Here is an 18,395-nt window from a genome sequence, read left to right as displayed (position 1 = left end):
TCATCCTTCCTATTTCAAATTTGGTGAAGAGTCCATTCTCTATCTACTTCCCATTTCACTTAAGCTTATCCAATATTGAATCCAATCCAATTATTTGCTATGAAGAAAATATCCCTTAAAGTGTTTTACTATAATGCGGAGTAATAATTGCATGTACACAGAAATATAAAAGAGTTGCACATGAAACCCAGCTATGTTTACAATCATGTTCTGCCTACCTGGCCAAAATATATGCAATGCTCATAGATTCATTGGCATTGCTTGAGTGTAAGTTACTTGCTTTTTAATCTTTTATTTTAATACATATCTTAAGCCAACAGTTTCTGACACAGTATGTTTATAGGTATAAAACAACTGTTTTCAGTAATACCTTTATTATTTTAATTTTTTTCTAACATTTCTACTAGATCTTTACTGGTTATAAGTCACTGGCACTGCACAGGAGAAGAAAGTCAAAAAGTCATTCTGTTTCTACTTGTCATGAGCACATTTTCTGGATATGTTTTTATTTTCAAAATGTTTAGGTTAAATGTTATATATATTTGCATGCATCTGGGTGTGTTACTTTAAGGATGAATTTGTATTGCACAATATCATTTAGGAAACTCTGGCAAAAAAGGAGGGGAATATATAGTATAATAATTCCTAAGGTGCATTATAAGAAGTACCATTTAAACAACTCTAATATTTACAAATATGAACAAAGCTCTCCAAATGATGCCAAGAAGTGCCAAAAGTCTTATTTTTTTTAATCGCAACAGGAGATAAATGCAATAAATAAGCAGAAACTTGAAAGCTTATTATGATGTTTACATTTTGATTTACTTATATCCACACAGAAACTGTTTCTTAACTTTTAAAGAAATATAGTATTTCTTGCTCTGGATTGTTTTGAGTAACATGCTAATATTATTGGAAGTCACTGACTTTATAAATACTGCTTTTATTAAACTGCTTTCAGTTTATAAATGTTGCTTTTGGGAATGCCCAATTATTATTTATTTGGAAAAGACTTTATTGGGATCCTAGAAAGCTACTAAATGGGCATTCTAATAATCCACCAGTGCTGTTTGTAATTAGCTGGTTGATATTATGGTTCTTTGCAGTTGGAATATATTGGATGTCAACAAATTTATAAATTTTTTACCAGTTTCTTTGCTATGCTAATCAAATGAATCAGCATTCAATTGCAAGGTTTCAATTATATTTTGTTTACAAAAATACGTGTTTTTTGCATTATAAGTCCTGAGTAAAAACTTATTATTTGCATTTCCATATATATATGGAAATCTCTTTTACAGCAGGTTTTGATGCTATACATTTTTGGTTTTTTTCTAGGATTTTTTTTTCCATTTTTTTTTTTTTAGGTAAAACACTCATCTGTGATGCAAGGTTAAAAGTGAAGGGCCGGATCCAATCTGGCAGAGCAATTTTTACTCTCTTTTTTTGTGCTTTTTTGGTTTACTTAGATTTATAGAAGAGTTCAGAGATTTCCAATCATTTGCAAGAGAAGATGGTAGGCCTCAGAGTGATTTTGTGCAGACAACCCTCATTGGTTGCCATTGCCACCTTGTGGATTACAAAATATACAGATTTGTTAATTTAGGTTCTAAGCAAACAGAGCTTTTCCATTACACCCTAAACTTCGCAAGGGAGTGATAGTGTCCTGTCTTTATCCTTTCTTTGCTGTGTGTTACTCCAGTCTCTACTCACGGTTCATTTTTGATTCTGATGAGACTGGAGTTTTTTTACCCTTCTTCCAGGAAACACATTTCACTTTTTGAACTAGGAGCATCTGTTAGGGTTCCCCCCCTTTAAAAAAAAAAGTACTACTTTGGCATTCTGGAAGTGTTAATGTCTTTCATATCTGCTTAATGCTATTTAGGGATATTTACGATCACCTCTTGGTTACTTGGGGTAAAGTGCACTGATTTTCTTTTTAAACAGACAGGAAAGCATTCATATGAGGAAACAGATTGCTCTAAACATGTGCTTCCCGTTACAGTAAAGAGAACAAATTAGATTTAGCGCTGCCTAATGAATGCACAAATGTGTATGTTTAAGCTTTTAAAAGCCTTACATTCATTTCAGGACGTAACAGAAATGGCATCTTGTGTTTCAAGTTACTACAAGCTTACTTCCTATCCTGTGTCAAAAATGTTTATTCAGATTTTGTTTTCATCCAATGGAAAGTTGTCTCTATCTATCAGAGCTTATCAAGGAATTTATAAGAAAGGCAGTGTAAAATACAAGATAGTTTTAAAAGTCTTAGGTAGTAATAAAGCAATGGGTATTATTAGGGTTCAGAACGGACAGTTTACAGTAAAACTATTTTTCCCTCAATGACATAGTTCCATATTCTCTTTCTTTATTCTCATCACAAATCATTCCCTATGTTTTAACTCCTTCAGCTTGCCTCTTCTATTAAATTCTATTAGATTTTCCACTTCTGAGCTATGTTGCCTGCAGAGTTTTGTACAAAGGCATATCACTTCTATTTTTTTTTTAAGGATATCAAACAGTCTTGTTTGTTTATAGTACACAGTGGGTAGAGTTGTAGTATTCACTGCTTTTTATATTTTTTTTTTATTATTTTAGACCAACAAAACAAAACACAACCAACATATTCACTGCTTAATCAGTTGGTATGCTTGACATGTCCTGGAAAGTCTATTGTCAGTTTGGCATAAGCATAGGTTAAAAAAAAAAAGGAGTTAAGAAAATTATACCAGGAATGCAGCAGTAATCAGTATTTTAACTTTCTGGATTTTTTAAAAAAACATTAGGGATATAATTTTCAGAAAAAATAAATTTAAGCCAAGTTCATCACATCAGAATCTGCTGGGAGAAACGCTGATTGTGCCTTTTATTTTGTACATGTCTCTGTTTTAGACTCAGGAATCTTGTTTCTTTATCCCTGTTATATGAACATCACTTATACATTAAAAACAAAAAACCTTTTGAGTAAAAAATATATGTGCAATTGTTTGCTAGCATAATTTGAATCTCTTGGAGATTTACAAAAGTATCCAACATTACAGAATTTAAAAAGGTTACACATATAATTTAATCATTCTTCTCCTTTATGAGAAAGTGCCACATTTTAAAAACATGTACATGTTTTAAAGCATGCACTGAAAGAGAGGGATTGGTGCTATAACAACCTGCATAGGAACTGTTTCAGATAATTTCTCTTCATTTCTTCAATTGTCATTCTTTCATGATGCATATTGAAATCAGCCCCACTTTTTTTACAGATTTCTTTAGATCCCTTCTTATTCTTTGGATTTGATTAGTTTTCACTACTGCAAAATATTAATAAGCCTGGACTGAAAGTATTATTGTCTTCATTCAAATAAAAAGAAAAAAAAAGAATTCATCACTCAGCTTATATATATATAAAGAATAAACAAGTAACTTACTTTTAGATAGATAGATAGATAGATAGATAGATAGATAGATAGATAATTTCTATTATATGCTCCAAAATATTTGCAAGTTGTTTGACTTAGCTTTGAAATATATTTTGTTTGCTAATTAGAGTGCATCTCATAAGACTTTGATAGAATTATGTAAAACCTTTCTTCAACCATAGTCACACATCAAATTAAAGCTCCATTATTGTTTCCCAATATTAAAGAAGATATTTTAACCTTCTTCATGCAACAGGTTTCTAAAAGGCTATAAGTATGCAGGATTTTTTTTTTAAAAAAAGTTCATTTTTCTTACATTTTAAATGTTCTGTTTGTGCAAAATTTTGAGAATCACCATAAGGGCTTCTTTGCATTTTTAATTTAGTAACTAACATATGAATAAATTTGCATATTAATTAGTTGCAGATTAAATCATGCATACATAATTGCCTCCTTACTGTGTTTAATGTTTGTCAAAATCTCCAGCCTGGTTTGATGGATGTCGTATGAAAGATTACAATTTGATGTACCCTTGGAAGTGTTTACACCAATAATGCAGGATTCTTAATAGCAAAAATCTCTAGTTTTATACAGTTACTAACAAACATGTAAGATAGGTACATGTCCCTTTTGACTAGATTTTTTTTCTTGCACCAAATCATTTACTATTCATAATCATTAATGCATCTCCTAATTATACAGCATATGTCTGTTAACTATTTCATTGCCATTTTTTTCTGAGAAGTTCCAGGATTTCATTTTCATGTATGTCTGTGTACACATACCCAGATAGATAGGCAGACAGACATATGTGTGTATGTATGCATCTTTTCAACCCATTCTTGGACCATTTATCACAAATGTTTGCATTTCAAATAGCTTTGTCTGACACAGAATATTTTTGCAGAAAAGCACAAAACATGTTGTGATGTGTTACTGAAGTTCAGACAGTAGTCAAGACTCAGTTAATAACCGCCCACTAAAAGAAATAGTCGAGGGCAAGCAAAGTGCAAAAATCTCAGTTATTGCAAACATTATCCAAAGTGTTAAATATCTTGGATTTAAATGCCATAAAAGTATGGTTAGTGTTAAAAGCTGAGAATATAATCACAGATGATTCCAACTACTTTAAATGGAGTAGTAATCTGGTTAGAGAAGGCCATTGCAGTTGAGTAAAAGTTTATAGATATGCATGCTATCTTCTTCATACAAACTTTTCTTCAAGATCTAGTTTGTAAGGGAAAAAAACTTTCTGAAGCATATTTAAACATGTCACAGCAGTACATATATCTCTGTTGTTGCTTATTAATTTCTGTACCTTCCTCCCTGCAAAGTAGGACAGATTACCAGACCCCTATTTATTTATTTCCATGTTAGATATTATCATCTCATGTGAAAATTCAAGGCTAAGATTGTACTTGAGTAGAGTATCTGCCACAGCTAGCGGTTGTGTAGGAAATTAAAATTAAATTAAGGTTCTCCAACAGAGCACTAAATCAACTCCATTTCTCAACTCACTGTGTGAGAGGATTCAGAAATAAATATTTTATTTAAAATAAAACGTAGACTTATCAGAATTAAGTACCTGAGCTTATTAGGAACTTTAATCTTTGACTATATAGTGACAAAGCAATTCCTAGGACTCAACCACAAAACTAACTTCTATTCCTTTCCAGACCCTTGAAAGATAAATCAGATCTTGAGGGTGCGAGTAGCTTCTAGAGCAGGGGTGTCAAACTCACCGCATCTTGTGACGCATCACGACATATCATGACTTTTTTCCCCTTGCCAGAGCCGGGGTGGGTGCTGCTTCCACGTGACGCCTCCAGCCCGCAGACCAGCAGTTTGACACCTCTGTTCTAGGGAATGATGTCCAAATTGTGTAAAATTTGCCTTAGATAACTTGTTGAGTTGTGTCTTGGGTAACTTTGTAATGTTTGTGTAACATAAGATGGAGTCATGGGAAATTCAGACATAATGAAAATTCAAATAGATTTTGGATTGGGCACATCCATTGCTAGAGGAATGGCAAAGCAAGATTCAGAGACTTATTTTCTGCTAGTTACAGTTTATCCTTTCAGTATCAGTATGGCTGTTGATTTCCAAGAAAGAAATGAGGCATCCAGGAGAGCGGGGCTGGAGTGGGAATCAAATATGTGACTGAGCACAGAGTTAATATTGATAGGATAAAATGAAGAGAAATTTTTATAGAACCTGCTTTTAGGTCCTAGAGAAAGGGCAGGTTATAAATCTAATTATTCCAATTCTTGCTTAATTTTTGAACCTTCTGTTTCATTCAAGGATAGAATAATGTCAAGTACGTAATTCTGAGTTGTGCTATGTGTCTATGGAGTTCTCACTCATCCCCTCATGGTTGTCCTAAAGGTGTTTTTCCAAAAGGCAACTGGGCTTTTGGGGGGGGGGGTTTCCTTGAAAACATTTCACTTCTCATCTAAGAAACTTCTTCAGTTCTGACTGAAAGGTGGGAAATGAAAGGATTTATATTCTTTGCAATCATCTGGTAATTAGCTCTCTGAAAGTCATTGAGGCCACTTGGGAGTTTATCTATTCCTCAGAATCACCTGAATCAGAGTGCAAATGGGTGTGGAACTTTCTTTGGACTCCTGAAAGGGATTGGGTTATAGACTGGACATAGGTAGTGTCATCTCTCCCACTCTGTTGAGAGAAGGCTGTTCAGTTTTAATATGGATGGCCTCTTTGACCCTCTTTCAAACCAAAAGAGGTTTCAGAAATACAGGTATGACTAGGATAGGTTCTGCAGGAAAGGTTGCAGGAATTGGGTATGTCTATTCTCCGAAGTATCTGAAGGCAGGACAAAAAGCAATGGATGGAAAGTAATCAAGGAGAGAAGCAAGCTAGAACTCAGAAGAAATTTCCTGAGAGTGAGAACAATTAATTAGTGGAATGACTTGCCTCTAGAAGCTGTGGGTATTCTAGCACTGGAGGTTTTTATTAAGAGGTTGGACAACCATTTGTCTGAGATGATATAGGGTTTCCTGCCTGAGTAGAGGGGTGGGCTAGAAGACCTCCAAGGTTCCTTCCAATGCTGTTAATCTGTTATTCTATATTTTCTCCCTCAAATAGACATGGATGCATATACCTCTTAAGAGAACTAATGCAGTGTAATGGTTAAAATTCTGGATTGGGATGTTCTAGTCCTCCCTTGGACATGAAGGCCATCAAGAAGACTGGATTGGATTGTCAAAATGATCAGTCTACTAACCTGCACTTCACCTATTTTGGAGATTACAGTTGATAATTTTTTATCATTTCATTTTGCATTGGATTGATTAAGAGTAATAGAAACAGTACATATATATGCATGCATAGACACCCAGACCATTTACTGGGACATGGAAGAGATTTTCATATAAACATGATCTTGAAGAGCAGTGCTGATAGTTGTAGTTATTCATATTCAATATATCAGTCCAAATATTATTTCTACATAGGCTTTATTATTTAAAGTATTATGAAAAACATGTATGGTTCTAGTAAGGTGACTATATTTGACTGAATTTATCTTTCATTATAGGACTGATCATCAGTGTTGAGTGTTGTATTCATTTTTCTGCCACTTCAATTTTCTACGCACTTGAATATCATTGATCTAATTAATACTGTAGTTTACTTTTCTGATGTTTTGTGATTAAGTACTTAACAAGGACTAAATCATTTTTCTTACTGAATCGTTTTGTTATGCTGCATCAATTGTATGTACATTGGCAATTATCGACCATAAACTGGCCATAGGATTCATTGTTAAAGATTATTGGAGATTGTATCTTTTTTAAAAAAAACCCTTCAATCTCGAATACTGACTTACAGGGCCATGAGAGATAGTAATATGAACCGATTTGTTTACACCCCTGCTAACACTGTCTAGAAAGGATGCAATTTATATAATGTAATTTTAGGAAATTGTGATGCTGTCTATGAATTACCTTCATTGTTACTTCTTGCTGGCTTGCTAAAATGGATGTAAAAGGAGTTCATTGCCTTAAAGAATTCCAAGGAAAGCAGATGTTGAGGGCACAAGGAGGGATGAAGAGGACAATTTTTCATGAGAAACTTCGCCTTCTATGACATAGATTGAATGCATTAGGATCAGCTCCCAAAAATACGTTTTTAAGGAACAGTATGAGCAACCTTTGTAATATTTCAACACATCAAAACAAATAATAGATATTAAAATATGACTCTTCAAAATCACTACTTTTAAAAAGTAGAAACTGGTTTAAAAAAATACCATTTGATTGGGCCCTTTGTTGCTCCTCTTATGTGCCATCTGCCTTGTGTTCCAAATCCTGCTGAACGTTTGGGTTGTTGTCTTTACAGTTCCATTTGTATTAGGAACAAGATGCTCAATCTTCAATATTTGGTGGTGGTGGTGGTGGTGGTGATGGCGCGCGCGCGCGTGTGTGTGTGTGTGTGTGTATTGCAAAAACTTGTAGTTTTGCATAAAAATTCTCTGACCTTCAACCCGTTTCATTTTCTGGTAGTGCTGGGAACGTATGCATTGTCAGTTGATTTTTAAAAGTTACATTAATTGGAGAATTTATTGGCATGATGTAACCCAGTGATGGCGAAACTTTCAGAGACTGAGTGCCCAGACTGCAACTCAAAACCCACTTACGCATTGTCAAGTGCTAGGTGGATGTGACCCATTGGCTGGGTGTGGCCAATTGGGTGGTTGTGGCCAATTGTGGATGTGGCTGTGGTGGTAAGGGCAGATGGATGGGACTAAAAAGTTCAATCAATCAATTCCAACTTTGCAAGATCTTTTTTTTCCCATGAGAAGTTGAAAGTGACTGATTGAACTTTTTTTTTTTTTTTTTTTTTGCACACGGCAGTGGAGGCCTAAAGCGAAAAAGTTTTATAAAACCCAGCTGAAGGCCTAGGACTGGGGCGATGGCGCGCGTGCCCACAGAGAGGGCTCTGAGTACCGCCTCTGGCACCCGTTCCATAGGTTCACCACCACTGATGTAACCCATCATTGCATGATTTTTTTCTGTGGATAGTTGAAATAATCTGTCCAGTAAAAATAATCAATAAACACAGAAATACATTTTTTTCTCTCTCCCTATGATCTTATACATGACACAAGTTCTTAAATGAGTATTTCCCTTCAAAATGTACATTTCTCTTCCAATATAGGGCATGCTTCAGGTGTTGAGGACATGGCTATGTATATAATGATAGGCTTTCATAAAGTTTTGTTTAGCACATACTCGAGGGAGAAAGCCAAAGTCTGTTGACACATTGATGTGGCAATCAGCTCAGAAAAATATATAAAGTGATTTAAAAGTTTGTGAGTAGGAAAGGATAAAAAGAAATACATAGTTCTTCAATATCCAGGTCTTCTTTACTGAGATCCAGTTTGATGCACAGCAGTGGTTAAAGATACTGGATTAAAAGCCAAGGAGACTGTGTGTTCTAATCCCACTTTAAGCACAAAGCCACTAGGTGACTTTGGGCCAGACAGTCTTTCTAAGTTCTAGGAAGAAGGTAATGACAGGTTTGCCAAGAAAACTGCATGGACTTATAGTTACCAGGAATCAGGGTTGACATAATGGACAATAAATGAGCAAAATGAGCACAATGGTGAAGAGTGAATTACATATGTTAAATAAACAATAATTTCAAATGAAATATATGTTGCTATAAACATGGAAGATAAAACACATTTTAGAATTTCTAGGTAAACAAAATTGTTTTTTTAAAAGCTTTATTATGTGGGGTTTGGAGGGGAGAGCTATAGCTAAATAGTCCCATAGAGAGATCCACCTTATTGCAACAAATAATTATCTTCCTTTCTAAGGAAATTTAAGAAAAAAGACACATATTTCATTGAAAACTAAACTACCAAAAAACATAGCCACTAGATTCTAGACTTTAAAAACTCAAAATTCTGTTGAATTTTTTTTGTACTAAATTTCATTGTCATGTAATATTATAGCCAATGTAAACTGACAAAACACAATTTCATTGTGTTCTGTCAGCTTACATTGGCTATAATATTAGTCCTTCATCCATAACATAAGCAGCATACTATTTCAAAAATAAGAACTACTCCATTTTTCTCTTTGAAAGTATTTACTGATGCCATACATGGCTGTTTATGTGTATTGCAACTGTTCTTTTAAAAATTTATTTGTGACATTTATATGACCAGTTGTAACGCTTTTTCTGTCCTTTTTCTTAGGCCGGTAGTACAGTCAAAGATGATTCCAATTGTGAGTGAATCTTTGGCATCTCATTAAATGCTTTCCTCTTGATGTTTTATCCCAAATTTGAAGATGAATCATTAGTGTATAAAAACTAAGTGGATTGTATAGATATTAATTCCAATATCAGAAAACAAAAAAAAATCAGCATTATGATTTCTGGGGACAGTCAAAAATATTTTTGGGGACTTCATATAGGTCACAAGCTGTGTCCCTCTGGTAGCTAGAGAGGTAAGTGTTAGTTAAAAAGATTCACTTAGTTGAAGTTTTTGCTACCACATATATATACAGTATATAAGCCCATATACACACAGAGAGACAGATAGATATGCATCTACATATATATGTAGATATGCACATATATACGCATGCATACATATATGTATACATATGCACATCTATCTATCTATCTATCTATCTATCTATCTATCTATCTATCTATCTATCTATGATTTTAGGAGGAGTTTATCATGTTCTTCTTATCTTCCTCTTTTTCTCCTTTCTCCTCCTTTTTTTGCCCTTCAACACTTTGTCAACTTCTGTCTTTTTTTTTCTCACCTAAATTACATTTTAATGTTTCTGCATACCTTTGGTTTTCATGAAAAGTGACAAAATGATATCATAGAATAAAGGAATAGGTGCAATAGAAATAGAAGAATTTTTGTTGTACAGTTTTTGCAAATACCGATATTTGTATAATGTCTAAATAACTCATGCTAGATTCTTTGTTCATTTTAGGGAATTTTGATCATGATTGTTCAGCAAAATCATGATTGTTCAGCAAAATCAAGTTTTGTGACTCCCATTTCTGAAACTTCCTGCATTCTCTTATAACTCACAAAGAAAAAAGCATTCACCAGCCATAAGTCCAATTGTATGGTTAATACATGCCATTAAACAAAAGTGTGATTTATTAGTTTTAACTTAACTGTCTTATATAAACTCAGTTGTAATTTGTAATGCATAGTCTATTACAGCTTAGAGGTAATCCAAGCCAATTTTGGGTAATTAATTTAACCATGCTAAACATGTCATGGCTTAACATGTGGTATGTGAAGTGAGTTATACTCTACAACACGTGCAAACATGTATGCAAACACACACTGTTCAATTTATGCAGTCCGAGATAAGAACCAATAGTCTCTGCAGCTAAACATGTTGTAGGTTATGTGCAACTCTACACTAGTTGCACCCTGAGCAGCATCAGAGTACAGAATTATATACCTGTAAGAAGTAGAACTATTCATATGACAAGTTTAAGATACTGATTACTTCCATTGGAAAGTTGTACTTAATTGTTGTCATTAGTATTGTAGTTAAAGAGAATGGAAAGCCAGCAGCACTAGAAGTAGAATTCCCATGAACACGCTTAGCTTTCTACCTTTCCTCTCTAATATTCATTAATGGACATAGTAATTCCTTGATTTGTTTTGATTGGAGAAGATAGACTGCAGTGAATAAGGAAAATGAGGATAGAGCTATGATTAATGTCCAAAATAAATGACCAGATAGAAAGTTAAAAAATACTGACCAAAGCAATTGGTGATTAAAAAAAACACTGATATCCCCTACTGTCCTTCATGCTGAATTAAAGCGTATGCAATTGGCCAACTACAATGGACTAGGACTAGAATGGTTATAAATGATATCTTATTGGTGTGACTTTTGTTAGTTATGTGCCACCATAAACATTACTGGATTTATTTCAGAGTAAACTGGGAAATTGGATAATAAAATTTATTTATTTCTTACTAAAGGGAGGGAGGGCTAATATCTTAGTTGACTTTTCTGAATCTGGTGGCATACTTATGTATTTATTATTAATTTGCTTTTTTAATTTGAATTTTTGTTTGGAAGAGCTCTTTGTCCATGTCTTTTGATAGCTGCTTTGGCACATTTGTTGGAAAACAGGTAGCCCTGAAAGCCAGCTGGCTTTCCTTGGGCCAGTCACTCTCTCTCAGCTCAACCTATCTCATAGGGTTATGCTTGTAGGAAAAATAGGAAGAGGAAGGAGTGTTAAGTATGTTCGCCACCTTGAATTACTTATAAAAATAATAAAGGAAGGATAAAAAAATCTAATAATAACTATTAGTGCTACCCAGCAGAAATTGCACTGGTTGTCAAATCTTGGGATCTACTGTAAGGATCACAGAATGGAATGCAAAGAAATTGTACTAGTTGTCAACTGGAATGCAATCATTTTATGTCCACTCTATTTTCTCTCCATGCTAATAAAAACTTGAAATAATACTTTAAATGCTATAAGGCAAACACTGAAAACTCATGTAGTGTAATACAGATTTCAAACTCATTTTATCTGAGTGATACTCAGAATCTCCAGAAATTAATGACTTAAATTTGATAGTGATTTGTCATCCACAGGAGATGTGCGTTAACACCAATTTTTGAAAATCCACATAATATTCCTTCTTTAATTCCAGAGTAACATTTAGCTCTGGATCTGACTCCCAATGTATCCTTCTTGGAGCCTCTATTTCTGATCCTGTGCTGTGTATAAGATAGAGCAGTGAAGAAAGGAGAATGGCTAATGGTACTACAACCTATAAAAATAAATTATTTTAAACGAAAGCACTTGCTTTTGGAGTACAAGCATGCAGAATGTTTTGAAGCCATTCTAACTTAATCAGAAATATTTCCACTTTGAGACAGCTGAGTTTGCACTTCTGGTAAGGTCAAAACAGCTGTTTCTAACTCAGAGCAAGAAATTTGAACTTAAAATATTTTGTGCGCCTCTGCTGGAAAATGGTGAAGCATAACAAAGCAATAGCTCATGATCAAGAATGGTGAAATTGTAAAACTGTAAACTCTTGTCTTTTGGTAATCAGATATTATATATCTGTCTGAATAGATAAATAGGCCTAAGTAAAATATTGTAATATAGCTTTAGATGAAGATATTGAGTTGTTGTGTTGTTAATTGCGAAGTCGTGTCCGACCCATCTCGACCCCATAGCCAACGTTCTTCCAGGTCTTCCTGTTGTTGTAGATGTCTATATAATGTAGCAGCAATATTTGCGATAGCTTCTCATATTGTTTGAAATAACTGGAACTTGGCATTTTGGCAATCTGTCCTACTATCAGCTTTTTGAATCAACTAAGTATAGCTTACTGGCTTTGCTTGGCTCAATGAAATTATCTAAGTAGTGTTCAGATGCAAATTTAGCAGCACTGCATTAGGAGATTGAAACATAGACATCCACCTTTATTATCATTTTAATGAACTGCTAAATAAATTTCGTTTAGTACTTATTGTAGTGTTTTGATTCTTGATGATCATGAATTGTCATTCCCAGTTTTAGAGTATGAACTCCCTAATATTAATCTGCTTGAGAAATGAGTAAACAATGTTACACAGTTGAAATTATCATTTTTCTGATTTATTTATTTGTGTACTTATTTATTTAAATCTTTAGCTTTTATAAATATGATGAAAAGCTTGGATTTTTTTTTAGAATCTCAAAAATTATTCAGATTTCAGTGACTTTCAGCTAGTTTCCTTGTCCATTCTGCCTCCTTTGTCATTTCTCTATCTCCCATCTCTCTGAAGTATTTGTGTTTTTCTTGTTTCCCTTATGAACTTTTATTTCATAGTAATCATGAATTCTTTCTTCAAGAAATAGAAATAGGTTAATAGCTGGTGTCTGTTTCAAGATGTGACTGTAATTAGGAGACATATTATATACCCAGAATTTGTAAAAAAAGATTACAGATAGTCCTTGACTAAATAGACCTCACTATTTGTTTAGTGACTGTTTGAAGTCACGACAGCACTCAAAAAGTGACTTACAGCCGTTCCTCACATTTATGACCATTACAGCATCTCCATGGCCATGTGATCAAAATTTATGCGCTTGGTAACCAGCATGTGTTTATGATAGTTGCAGCATCCTGGAGTCATGTGATTGCCGTTACCCACCTTCCCAATTGTCTTCTGACAACCAAAGTCAATATGGGAAGCTGGATTCGCTTAACAACCACATGATTCACTTAACTGCAGTGATTTGCTTAACAACCATAGCAACAAAGATCGTAAAATTGAGTATGACTCACTTAACAACTGCTTTGCTTAGCAACCAAAATTCTGGTCTCAATTGTGGTTGTAACTGTGGTTGTAAGAGCTACCTGTATAATTTTGGGACTGGACCATTAAGCATTTTTCATGAAAAGTGGGATGAATGTGAGCTTTCCATAAAAATGGAGAATTCTGAATATACTATATTATCTTAGTATGAAGTTGGGAAACCTTTCTTAAATCAAATTGGTTGCCCAAATAAATACAGTATGTTAAATCCTTAAATCTTTCCTATTGATGTACTCACTTTGATTGTGGCTTTCTTAGATATGTATTTATTTATTTTTTATTCAGGGCATAGCAAGTTTGTTTCTGCATATCTGAATCAAGATTTTATATTGTGGGTCAGGTAAAAACCTGAGGAAAGGAAACCTACTTGATGGGACTGACATTTGATTATAATGATTGAGCAGTTTTTAAAGACAGGAGATTTATTCCACTTTTATGGTATTTACTTCATTGTTTCAATGCCCACTGTACAAATGCTGTCTCTCTTGTAACACTGTTCTTTTGCAAACATATTCTTGAATGTGTGTACAATACACATGACTGTGTCTTGAACAAACAAGAAAATAGTTTCTTTTTCTTTGCATTTCAATCTGTAATTTGTCATCATGTAATTTGAAATAGATAGAAACTATCATTCTATTGTGTGAATAATGAGTCTCTAAGTCTATATTTGTAAGGGAAAATGGTTATATAAACTGGAAACATAGTATTCATTTATGTAAATGGAAGACTTGATATAGACATGTAATGCATCTAAGACTACATGGATAACTTGAGCAATTTGATTTTCTTTGGAGATTCCAAGCAGGATAGGTGAACCAGGACGTGCTACTGAACTTTGGGAGAAGAATCTCATGTTTAAGACTACACAGAAAGTCATTTTATGCCAAATGAAATTATTGATCCAACAAATCTGTGTGAACCTTCCACATGCTAATCAAAATTAAACATGTGGAAAATACTGGAGGGGTTGTTATCAAGAGGAAGAGAAGGTATATCTCTTAAACAAAACCTTACGAAAGGCTTATAGATGTCCAAATGTAATTAAAAATCCATTAACCTAACTTGTCAAAAGTAACCATAGCCTGAACTGCAGTTACTTTCAGAATTTAAAGGTCATTATTTCAAGGCTACTGTTCAATGGGGTCAGACTTCATTAATTTGTGTTTTCCTATAAACATCATAATATGAAATTTCATGATTATCTGATGCCAGTAATTAAAGCTTATAGTGTTAGTCCGATTTTAGAGGGTTGTTTCAGTGACCATGAACTGATTAGAATGAATTTAGGAGCTTAGATATCAATCAAATTTAGTTTGGGTAAACTTTTATTAGAATTAAATGTTAATTGCATATTGGTGAGGAATCTACTAATCCATAACTTTGGGGGAATTCCCCCCTGCATTTACATCCATCTGTGTGAATACATAAAATCTGAAGCTGCACACTTATAAAGAAACAACAATACTTTATGTGCAAAACATAGTGGAATTAAAATTGTATATATTCAACTGATAAATCATATATTCAAGCAATTTAAAAAAAACTATATAGCTAAAATTATCTTTATAAATGTGCCATGGCTATTATCACCCCACTCTCCTTTGTAGAGTTTACATTTTGTTACATGGATACTTGTTTTATTTTGACTTCTGACCATTTATTTTATACACAAAAATAGTTTAATGGCTGGGAATGTGATCCAGTCAGCTTGACAACTAACTCTTCTAATCAGGAAAAAAAATCCTCAAAGCATGAAATTTGAATGAAATGTGTGATTATAATTCAAGAACTGTTTATTCAAGTCTCTTAGGACCTCCCAAATAAATGCAGAACAAGGAAGTTAGATAAAGCCCTCTGCTCCTCTCTTCCTTTTTCTAAAATCTATGTAGGGGCCGGCACTCTTATGTTGATTTACAGAGAATACTAAATAAAATTTTACCATTAGCAAAAAAGAAAGGACTTAACTCAGGACTAACATTGCCATCTCTCGCTGTTTATTAATACTGTATGTGTTTTGTTACCATGTTGAGTAGTAGGAAAATAGGTGCTTTGAATTATTAAAGTTGATTCTGGAGAATAGCTGTATGCTCAGATGGCATTTGCTTCAGCATATGCAAATTATTTAGTTTCATTTGGGATCAGTTCCCAGGGGCACCCCTTTTACTCTGATGCTCTGAATTTGGCAAGCTGAATCCAGTCCCATTCTTCTCGCCCGTGCGCTCCCTCCCCACCCGGCCCTTTTAAACCTGTTTTCCCATTTTTTTATTATTATTATTATTTTTAATTAGATAGCAGCGCGTAAAAGAAAAATCGGAGTCCGGATCTATCCAGTGGCACCGAATTGTGTCCTGAACACGCTTTATTTGTCTTGGTAGGCTCAGGTCAACAACGCACAAAACCTGGAGAACCGTTAGTTGAGATCCATGCTAGGGAAAATATTTCTCTCTCCCCCCCCCCCCCATTCTATATTCCAGGGAAAGTTCTCTGAGGTTGCTCCTAATATTAAGCAACCCAAAATGTGCATCGCCAAACTTCCTCCCCTGGCCCCCTACCCCTCCAAAATAAAAAATAAAAATCCGAGCCGAAACAAACAAGCAAGTGCAAGATCAGGTTCCTTTCCCAACTGATTCCCCTTGAAACCAACGCCAAGCTCTGTAGTTGAATTAACTTCTAACGCTTCCAGTCCGTGTCCTGCTTCCAACCGAAAAGCCTGGGATTTAGAGAGGAAAAAAATAATAACGAATAATAATAATAATCGCCCAACCGCACCCGAGGCTTGGAGCAGCGTTTATCTGTTTCGTTTTCAACCCTTATTTTGTAGGTAGTCGAGCAGGCTGTGAGAAAACACTCTTTCCTTTTCAGCGAGGTCAGAGACGTGTGGGCTTTTTTTTTTTTTAACTCCCCCCCCCCCTTCCCTTTCCCTGAGTCGAGTTCTCAGGCAGCTGCATACAATGCTGGGAGGCAGCCAGCAGCACAGACAGATGGTACAGTTATTAGATGTGCATCATACGATTCCCTTCCTGCCACTCGCTTTTTAATCAAATTAAAACAAAAAAGAAAGAGTGGGAAAAGGAGGGGGGGAGTCAATTAACTGCATTTGTATTCTCTTCAATAATCGACCCTATTTCACTTTTTACCCTTAAGGCAGTTCAGTGGAAATTTTAGGAAAGAAAAGAGTGAAGGCAACTTTTTAAAAAATTATTATTATTATTTAAGTTTCTTTTTTAAAGCACTAAGAATCAGCGTTATTCCAGCAAGTAGACCAATCCAGGGACCCGGTGGAAGCTCTGCCTTTCTCTCTCTCTCTCTCTCTCTCTCTCTTTCTCTCTCTCTCTTTGCATTAGGAATTGCAGCTAAATCAGGACTGGGAAGAATTCCAGATTTGCTCTGGAAAGTTAACTGTCTCAGAGAAGACTCCTAGCTGCCGTCTCCCCCCCCCCCTTTCCAAGCACCCCTAACGTCAGGAATGGTTTCTTCCTGCTTTGCATATTCACCATGCTTGGCCTGGCCATATGGGAAAATGCGACTGAAGGAATTGTTGTGAAAAAAGGGACAGCGAGTTTGAAATAAAAGTTGTTAGAGTGGTACTGGAGAGGAAAAAAAAGAATTCAAGACCATGTATTGTGCATACACAATTCCAGGCATGGGAGGAAATTCTTTGATGTACTACTATAATGGGAAAGCGGTAAGCTCGCTCTGTAATTAAAGGTGTAATTTTGACAAGTTTTATTGTGGTACGAATGAGAGTCATTTGCTGCACTTATTGCTTTGGAAAGTTGTTCTGGGCTGCTTCAGCTACCTTCTGCCTGAGCTATCTAATTCTTGCTAATGTTGTAGTATTAAGCGTAGGGATCGTGAGATAAGGAAAGAAAATTGAATTTCAGAAAATGCCTTCAGTCAGTAGCAAAGGATTTTGCAACCTGAAACTTAAGTTAGTTAACTCAAACTTGTTCCTTTTTAAGCCAGCGTTTTTTTACTTCTTTGAATTGTGTTTAGGAGTAAGGACATTCTTTAAACCACTAGAAAGTGCTCAGTTGTCTGTTCAGATAAAGTTGTTGTTTTTTTTTCCCCTTGAAAACAAGCTTTGGTGCTTCCCGAATCTGGCTTTGCAGCTGAAGGGAATGAGAAAGAACTGACAGAGGGGAAAAATTGATGTAGAACGCGAATTTGAGATTGAAATGCAATGAAAAGAATAATGTTGATGCAAAATTACAAAACAAGAGAGAGAAAATCTTGCCCACATGCTCATAAATGATGTAGAATTTGTGCCTTGCATCTGAGCTTTTGCTTCCATTAGAAGTACTTTATTTAAGAAAAAAGAAATACATTTTGGTGTTTTGTGTAAAATTTCAGGAAAAGCTTTATACCTGCCATCTGGAAGATGGTTTATTTTTATTTTGGTTATGTCTTCCGAAAGATTTTCTTTTTTATTTTAATGGGTATTTTAATGTTTTTGAAAAAGCTAGAAAATAATATATTAAAGTTCTCGAGAAAAGGCAGGGCTGAAGTCTGTGTTATTTCAACTTCTAACATTGCATCTGATATCAATCAGGGTACAGCAAGTTAGGCCAAAAGGGAAATATTACAACTTTAAACAAGGCCTATTTTAGAGTAGGGGGTTGGCACAAAA

General features: G+C 34.7%; 1 protein-coding gene across 17 annotated transcripts in view; it reads left to right on the top strand.

Moving 5' to 3' along the window:
- Positions 1–18,395, top strand: part of TCF4 (transcription factor 4) — a 393,712-nt gene that overhangs the window by 267,567 nt on the left and 107,750 nt on the right. For 3 of the 17 annotated variants that reach the window (XM_039322013.1, XM_039322014.1, XM_039322011.1), the window contains exon 1: positions 17,263–17,450. The exons of 13 other annotated variants lie outside the window; for them this stretch is intronic. In XM_039322013.1, the coding sequence (XP_039177947.1) occupies positions 17,382–17,450 (69 nt within the window). In that variant the 5' untranslated portion in view covers positions 17,263–17,381. Of the gene's footprint in view, positions 1–17,262; positions 17,451–18,395 lie in introns of those variants that run through there. One more of the 17 variants, XM_039322012.1, reaches the window with a different exon arrangement.

The sequence above is a fragment of the Crotalus tigris genome, unplaced genomic scaffold (assembly GCF_016545835.1).
Source record: "Crotalus tigris isolate CLP2741 ecotype Arizona unplaced genomic scaffold, ASM1654583v1 scf7180000023830.6690815, whole genome shotgun sequence".
Taxonomy (NCBI): domain Eukaryota; kingdom Metazoa; phylum Chordata; class Lepidosauria; order Squamata; family Viperidae; genus Crotalus; species Crotalus tigris.
This window is presented reverse-complemented; position numbering and strand designations above follow the sequence as displayed.